Raw genomic sequence first — 9,477 nt, 5'->3', positions numbered from 1 at the left:
GAAGAAATCAGGAACGGGAAGATGTTGATAAACCAGAAGACGAGCAACTTGGAGATATATTAACACACGGTAACCCTTCTAAATTTAACACTCCAGAAGATGGCCAAGAAGTTCATATTGAAGAACTTATTAAAGTAATGCAAAACCTTTGAAGTTCTTGATTTATATTTAATAATTCAAATTTGAATTTACTATTTTTTTAAAAAATTTAGTTGTTGTAAAATGTAAACTTTAATTTGCAAGTTTGAAATAAAAAAAAGAACTTACAAATTATAAGTTAAATTTATTTTCCATCTTCATTGTATTATCTTAAATTCTTAATGAAATATTCAAATATAAGGCTTTTAAAGCCTTTAAAATTTATTCAAACACTCTTTTTATAAGATTGTTTTTATGTTTTACATTTTTACTTTATCTTAATATAAATTACGATAGCTATACAAATATCAAAATACAAAAAAAAAAAAAAAAAAATCTGCTCGGCTCGGCCCGGCCCCTTAGGCCCGGAACCGTTCCGGTTCAAATTTTCATCGGCCAGGCACGAAACCGATAAAACCGGTAACCGGCACGGCATGGAGACCGGCCGGTCTCCTTTTCCAATAACCCGGCCCCGGCCCTTGACACCCATACTCCAAGGCCATCTCCAACCCTTGCCTCCATTTTCTTCTTCATTCAAAATGGAGTAAAGTTACTCCAACCATTACTCCATTTTTTATTCCAAAAAAGAATATTTTATTTTATATTCTTCTCTCTTTTCAATATTACTGTTTGCAATAAATTTGTGCAGAAAAATAAAATTGCAATCACAAACAACTATAAAGAAAAAAGGATTTTATTGATAAACATTGCATGTTACAACTCTGTTTATCCCTTGATTATTTCCGTTGGTTTATTTTACGTGATTCGTGGGCCTTAGCGGCATGTTTTTCGAACGCAGGACTTTAAGCAAGACATATTTGACATGTCTTTGATCTCTTAATGAATATTCCAAGAGTTTCATAGAATTTCAGAGATCTCATATTTGATCTCTTTGTGCATATTCCGAGAGTTTATGAAATTGTTGAGATCATCTTTGAAGGACATATGTAGCCTTATTTATAGGCATGAGTTAGGGTTTGGGTGGAGTAACCACCAAGTAACCCTAATAGACTCCTAATATTTCAAGAGTCGTCTTGAATTTATGATTTATCTTGATCTGTGAAAATTTCAGTGTCTACAATTATATTATTATCTTTTATTTAAATTTTATTTTCTTATTTCTATTAAAGAAATTCTTTCTTTTTTTCTTTTTTACATATTCATCACGTATAATTTATACTCCTTTCTTATATAACCATTTAATATAAAATTATTTTATACCATAAATTTTTAAATAATATAATTTGTAAGCAAATATTATAGATTATATATATTAACGGATAATTCAAATAAAAGTAAAATCATTGAGATACAAGATAATTAAATACATATTACATTATGGTAAAAAATTATAAAGATATTACATAAACATAATTAGGTATATATAAAGAGTTAAATAATAAAAATAATAATAAATTAAGGATGAATAGTAATGGAGGAGATAAATAGTGTAACTCCAAATTTGGAGTATCACTATTCATACCCATTTTGCAGCCAATAATGAAAGAGCATTGGAGTCACATTTTGACAAAAACTGACTGCATTTTGGAGAAATGCAGCAGCGTTAGAGATGCTGTAAGGAAATTGTTTTTGCTCCTCTATTGTGCAAGCCAAAGAGACAAAGAACCCAAAAAAGAGGAAAACTTGTGAATTTTGCCTCTGTTTTTTTATTTTACAACTCCTTTTTTTTTCCTGAATAGAGAAGTTCTGAGTAAGAAAGGGGGGGAAAGATTTGGTGAGAACTGAATCTGCAAGACACAAGGTAATAGCTCTGTTAGTGATACTTGTATACTTGAGTAAAAGAACTAATTATTCCACAATTTAGCTTAGCACCAAGTTGATTTGTCCCAAAAAAAATTGTTTATACTATGACAGACGATGATAATTCTATCCGTCAAAACTTAGTCAAATATAAAATAATCACCTAAACTCACTTGCCTCCGTTGAGATTTGGTTCAGCTTCATATATTGTCAGTATCTAACAATCAAATTCTTTCAGATTGCCAACGGCATGTGTTTTCTAGACATGGTTTATAAGATAAGGTGTCCAATATGTGCAACAAATTATCCAAAAATAAGCATCAGTTGATGCCCTAGGAGAAAACGACATTGTTTGCGCCACTATTTTAGTTTTATTGTTGGCCAAAATCTTAGTTAGCCCCTTAAACTTGACACGTTTTGTAAAATAAATATATAAATTTATGGGGTGATCAGATTGACACTTGAACTCATCCAAAGTGTAATTTTTAAATACCTCTGTCCAACCTGGCATACCGTGTGTTGTATATTTATTGATGAGCGCGTGATAGCTATTTTAAAGCTGTTGAATCAGAAAATTAACAATAAAAAATCCCTCTTTATATAACCCATACCCAATACTATTTTTCCCTCTTTATATAAACTTATGGTCATTTGATGTGTTTTCTTCTACATCTCTCTTAAATCGGAGTAGATGCTTCCATATATTTTCCTCTCTAACTCGTTATCTCCCTTCTCCAAACAAGTTGACGATGATTTCCCATCATAATATAAAATCTCCACCTTTACATGATTTTCTTTTGATTTTGCTGAAGTTTGGATAAAATTTAACTTTAGAATTAATAGAACTATGATATAAATTAGGTAGGGATGGGATGAGAGTTGGGTCTTAGAAAGCGAAGAGAGAGAAGATGAACAAATGAAATGTATTATTTGGCTTTAGACTATTATTTGCTTACATGAAAAAAAAAAATACACGTGTTAACATATTATTCGTTCATTTTCCATGTAAGTGGCATTTGGACCTCACGCACAAAGTCTAACATAAAGAGGTGTTTAAAAATTACACTTTACATGAGTTCAAGTGTCTATCTGGTCACCCCATAAGTTTATATATTTATTTTACAAAACGTGCCAAGTTGAAGGGACTATCTAAGATTTTGGCCTTTATTGTTCTTTTTCCATTAATCATTATGGTTCTAACATCACTACAAGTATCAACCTCTTGGAGAAATATTGAGTAAAGTTGCGTACAATACAACTTTGTAGTCTGATCCTTCTCGGGACCCTGTGTATAGCGGGACTTAGTGCACCAGGCTGCCTTTTTTTAATTTTATTTTTATTTTTTATAGTTATGGTTCCCACCATCTTTGTTGCTCTTATGGGTCAAACACAATTAAAACCCGAAGAATTAACCCAAATAGACGCTCACCTAACCGCTTAAATTAAAAATATGTATAATATATGTATAATTTATGTATTATTATATATGCATAATTATGTATAATCCACGTGTAAACTATATATATGACTAGAAAAAGTAAACCATAAATATGGCTATATGTGTAAAGATCCCTTAAAACCCACAATAAAACGAATATATACGCCTAATCACTTATCTTCACTTTATTCTTCTCTATGATGGAGGATTAAACTGCAGTATATTACAATTTGTTTAATTAATAAAGGTACTCTCGATAATATATTTAAATTAATAACTTTCTTTTCAATCTGAAAAATCTTGCGCGATTGTTTCGGAAAAGATTTAAGTCTTGGAAAAACTTCACCGGAAAACATGTTTGCTGAATTCTTTTTCAAAATATTCCCCCCCAAAAAAGATATTCAATAGATTTAACTTTTTAAATCAAAAAAGGTCTGAGAGTGTTTTCATTGGAAATTTTTGCTGGGTGTTTTTCACTGAAAAAATAATTCTTCCACCCAGAAAAGCTTTACAAATAACTTAATGTGCAGCCGCATATTTTCTTTTTTGCACAAAACAATTTTCTTCAAAACTATTTTCAAAATCTATAACTCCCCTCTGGTCCAAAAACTTATAAGAGTTGTACTTAATTATTAGAGTGAAAAAATAATCCAGATGATACATTTAAACACTTGAAGAATATTAGAAATAAAATACATTACAAGAGTGAGCTATGCATTTGAAGCGGTAAGTTTTATTATTTGTAGAGTAATAAAATATCCTCTTAATTAATCTAGTTTTTAATTAAATTCATTTTATTTTTCTGCAAGACGTATTACTTCAATTTTGTTAGGCAACTTAACCCCAAAAAACTAGCCTGTGATGAATGAATAACCAAGACCTTATTCTTCAACTAATGTGTGAAACTCTTAACACTTGCTATTGTTGATACTTGTTTGATTCTAACATCGAGTAAATAAAAAATAGAGTTGAGTCGATACGTCATAATAAAAGAATAAATTTTAAGCCTAACTCAACGTAAAAAAAATTTAATTTATGAATTTAATGATGTCCAATATCATATAAGATAAGGTCATTTGCTCAATCAAATGTGGAAAAAACTAAGAAATCCAATAAATTCCAAAAATTCGGATTACTGGAAAATGAGAGTTTCCTCTCACTCTTTCTTATCTCAGCCAAAAATACAATTTCCCGGATGTCAAAATTGAAAAATAAACCAAAATGTAAAATCGTAAAAAAGAGAGAGAGAGAGAGAGAGAGAGAGAGAGAGGGAAGAAGGAGGAAAAGCCTCTGTTTTGAGCTCAGTGGCTTTGTCCATGGCTGTCTTCACTCTCCATTTCAAAATTCTGCTCACATTTATCCCCACCACCAAAAGAATTACTTCTGCTTGATACAGGCGTAGCCAAGAAAGTTGGGTTTAAATCTCCAGCCATAATCACTACAATTTTCTCTTCAAAAACCGGCAAGACCTTCAACATATCGGCGGCAGATTTCTCGCCGGCGCCGGCTTCAATATCACTTTGAGACTGAGACTGAGACTGATCATCATCACCATTTTCTCTTGGGTAGCCGGAGTTTTTCCAGTAAGAACAAGCTAAGATTACAAGAGCAAAAGTTATCAACAGTAGCATGGCTGCTACGCCGGCAAAGAGGTACGGCGCCGGAGAATGCCACGGCGATCTTTGGACGACCGCCGCCGGTGACATTGGTGAAGAAGCAACGAAGGTACTCACAGTTCGCATTTCTTTTTTTCTTCTGATTATTTTTCTATTTTCTTGGGCTATATGAAAGGGAATGAGAAAGTGAAAGGGAAACTTTAGATGGATTGTAACAACTGCTTTTTGCTTAGCTTGAGAAGTTTAGAAATGTTAGATGTATATTTATCAGTGTAGGGATTTGGGATGGGGGTGGGGGGAGGGGAGGGAGAAAAAAAATATATTTAATTTTTTTTTCAATAGGAAGTTTTTTCTCCTTTGATAAATATGAACTCAAATTAATCAGACGGAGCTAATATTTCAAATTTATGGGTTTGAGATTGTAATCGTCTTAAGTTAAAGATTCTAAATTAATAATTTATATATATTCAATAATTTTTTAAGACAAATACAAAATTTGAACCAAATCTACAGTTCGGCCTAACCCGGAAAAAAAGCACTCAGCTTGTGCGTAGGCTGTTATCATTTGAGCAAAGACGGGAATAAACAATGTCATTGGTGGTGTAAAGCTACCACCAAGTAGATCCCTCAATAGATATCGTATCATTATTTGCTTTACGAAATATCATTGTCTCATACATATCTAAGCTTGGAGATGTTATAAGAATTTTTTATGTCAATAAATGTGAAATTTTACTACACTTACTATTCACTTTAACAATAATTACTATAATTTTTTATCATCAAAGATTGTGACATGTGATAATTAGCTCTTGTGCTTTTTCATCTTTAATTAGATGTTACGAGTTCGAGTCATGCGATTGGAATTACCTTTGATAGGGACCACTTTACTTCCAAAGTAGAATTTTCAATCCAAATCTAGATTAGTCTGAGTCCCAAAGCAAAAATTAAATATTGGGCAGAAGACCTTTTTTAAAAACAATTATATATATAGTTTATAGTACTAAACACAATGAGTTCGTGTGCCTCTGCTGCTTATACTATGCAGGATGCATCTAACTTTAATTAAGTTTGTAGAATATAAATATATTTGCAGTTCTTTTAATTCAATCCTTATAATTTTCTATTCGTATATTATTTTAAATCGTTTTAGAAAAAACTAAAAGAATAACTACTTTCATTTCATAGTGAACAAATTGTACCTTTTAAAAAGAAATCATCACTAACTTTATATATTTGTTGGCATAATACACTTTTTAATTGATGTATTGGTTATAGAATAACAGAATTAATATATGGAGCCCTTCATGTTCGCCACATCTGTTTAAAAAAGTTCAATAAAATTAGCACTTAAAGACTTTTTGTTAAAGACTTAGGATTCCGCAAACGAAATGGATTAAAGAAGCTCCCACATGATTAATTTTTTTTTGTAAGTGGAAGTATTCGAATAGATAATGTTTTAGCCACTTTCTTTAAGTTGGGTGACGACATAATTATCAAAATGCTTAATAAATCTGTTCCGGACTGAATGTTCTGTTTATATTCTCAAGAACCAAAGCTTAATTATCTTGATGATCGATGACTTTTAATTTTTTCATAATTATTTAAATTATTGTATGCTAAAATTGTTTTGAATATATACATGGCAAAATTAAATAATAATACATGTTTTAATAATATATGATGGATCATAAAGAAGAAATTATTAAAGTTGATCCTACTTCTCGACGATTCAACATTTGCAGTTTGCACTTTTCTTTCCCTCTTCCTCTAAAACTAGACTCAACAGCTTCAGGAAACCTGAATGAGTAAACAAATTTTGTTGAGTAACAAATTATGATTATTAGTAGTCTGTAAAAGATTCTTGAGTTGGGTTGACATGGCTAGTCTCAGTTCCATAGTAGTAGCTCCTTGTACAAACATACTCCTCGTTTCTATAAATCAAAATCTGCCCTAAAATATTTAGGGCAATATAGCACTAAGGAATGAGTCAGTCGAGATCGAACAGGAAGCAGCGAGGTTTGTGGTCGAGATGTCAACAACGGGCGAGATCGAGCACAATTAGCAGAGTTGTAACGGCTAGTTTTCAAAATAAGATATTAAAGAGAATATTCTAGTAATATTCTCTTCACTTGTACTATTAAGGTTTGTTAGGGTTATGTCTCATATATATAGAAAAAGAGACAGTACTGTAGGGCATGTGACATTCATTTGATAAGAACAGACTTTTGAGAAAATATTCTCTTTTTTATTAAGATACAAACACTACCTTTTCATCAAGATTCTTGTTCATATTATTCCACACTTTTTCATCAGATCCGAGAATAATTCGAACATTCTAGGATTTGTCTGTCACTCATCATTGTCAGGAGGGACAATCATTTAATTCATACTTTATTGGGTGAATCACTTCTCCTATTTACTTAAATGCCATTTCATGTTATTTATTGTTAGTTCTTCCTCCGTTATTGCTCACACTTTTTAGAACAATTAATGTATGTTGTAGTCAACCCACTACCAGATCTGTCTAATATTATTCACGTTTTCGGAACTCACATCTAAAGATATTATTTTTAACTAAGTTTAATCCATTATTATATAAACTCAACTGTTTTAGCCGAAAGTTATATTTTTTGGTCAAATAATTTGGCGCCGTCTGTGGAAATTTTCTAGTTAAATTTTTAGTTTCTTCTAGATCTATAACTAACACGGATCGCTAATGTAAAAAAAAGAGCAAGAACAAGATCTCCTTTCTTTGTATGCACAAATCTAATATGGCAGGTAAAAGAGAAGAAAGGACGAGAATAATAAGTGACCTCCCAACCAACCTCATGAACGTCATCATTGAGAGTTGTGAAACAGTGGACGAAGATGCAACGCCCAATGCCTCCCCTAGGCGAGATGGGTCACCCCTCCTCACTGCAGTATCACAAAATCTCTTAGTAAGGGAGCCTCTACATCTGTGGGGGAAGAGACGCCCCGAGCTGTAAAAAAGCTCCTCGAAGCATGGCTAACCGATATGCTAATTGTGTCCTCTACAAGTCCTCCCGAGACGCAACTGTGGAAAATATAAGGATTTGCATTGTGAAACGAGCAAACGAATAGTGTGACCAATTCCCTCCACCTCCAACAACAGGTATTACTCACAACGTTATTGATAATGCAAGTGATAACACTCTTGCAATCATTTTGAAAAGGATGGAGAAAATGGAGAACGAGAACAAGGAACTCCGAGATCAAATGAAAGAACACCAGGAAAGGGTCGATAAAATACCGGGTGCCCCCAAACTATTGCCGAAGAGAGACGCCGACCGATTTGTCGAGCAGCCATACAGTGACGATGCAACCCTCATGTATCACGACCCCAAATCCACTAGTCGTGATGACACCTAACCCAACCCGCTAGGTAAGCCAATTATTAAATATCCAATTCCAATAAAATTAATAAGGCAATTAATTAAAAGAGGACATATAAAACTAATACATTTCCCCAAGAACTGGTAGTACAAATCATGAGCTTCTAAGAATAGAGTTTACAAAGCGGAAATAAAATATATACATAGTTTATTTAAAAAGTACATAAACAGAGTTTTATAGATCTAAGGCTACCACGAACAAGAGGCAGCTACAACATGCAGGTACATCTTCAGATCCAGCTCCCAACAAACATAGAAACATCAGAAACCAACTTCTGCACGCAAGGTGCAGAAGTGTAGTATGAGTACAACCGACCCCATGTACTCAATAAGTAACAAACCTAACCTTAGGTTGAAAGAAGTGACGAGCTAACAAAAAGGTCGGGTACAACACTAAAATTCCACCATAGTTCATAACATCATAGTACAATAACAAAAGAGTATCTCGAAAATAAAAGGCTCAGTTCGTTTACAGTTCCAAAAAAAAAATAGGCATTTCTTTTCAAGTATCTGAGTAAAAATCCAAATCTTTTACCAAAAAAAAAAAGAAGCCAAAGTACGAGTAAGTTTGAAAACTGTGGTTTTTCCCAAAACTTCATTCAACAAATAGTAAGATGTTTCATTTTAAGAAAGCATGAGGAAAGTACTTCTCTATGCCTACATGTCAAGATACAGATAAAATCATAAATGTCCCCAAAATCGGGTAGCAGAAGGAAATGCATCTCTATGCATGTATCTCAAGTATGCATGTCAAATGCAATGCATCTCAATGATGAGCTCATGTACTCACACTCTCAGAGTACTCAATCTCACTGTCTCATATTCTCTCTCACTATGCTCAATGCTCAGCATACTCTATCACTCAGCGTTGTACAATACATGTTGCGGCGTGCAACCCGATCCATATATGACCATAAGGCCCGTTGTGGCGCGCAACCCGATCCATATATATATAGTCGACTGTGCTCACTGGGGGTGTGCAGACTCCGGAAGGGCTCCTTCAGCCCAAGCGCTATATTGCTGCGGTGTGCAGCTCGATCCAATATTGTTGCGACGTGCAACCCGATCAAATATTATTGCGGCGTGCAACCCGATATATATATATATA

The 9,477-nt window shown here is 33.1% G+C and overlaps 1 protein-coding gene across 1 annotated transcript; it reads right to left on the bottom strand.

The window, feature by feature from the left end:
- Window positions 1-4,355: 4,355 nt before the first annotated feature.
- LOC104108662 (protein GLUTAMINE DUMPER 2-like) lies at window positions 4,356-5,223 on the bottom strand. Its single transcript, XM_009617757.4, has one exon. It carries the CDS (start codon window positions 5,077-5,079, stop codon window positions 4,639-4,641), a length of 441 nt encoding a protein of 146 aa, XP_009616052.1. The 5' UTR covers window positions 5,080-5,223; the 3' UTR covers window positions 4,356-4,638.
- Window positions 5,224-9,477: the final 4,254 nt, after the last annotated feature.

The sequence above is a fragment of the Nicotiana tomentosiformis genome, chromosome 2, assembly GCF_000390325.3.
Source record: "Nicotiana tomentosiformis chromosome 2, ASM39032v3, whole genome shotgun sequence".
NCBI classification, from domain to species: domain Eukaryota; kingdom Viridiplantae; phylum Streptophyta; class Magnoliopsida; order Solanales; family Solanaceae; genus Nicotiana; species Nicotiana tomentosiformis.
This window is presented reverse-complemented; position numbering and strand designations above follow the sequence as displayed.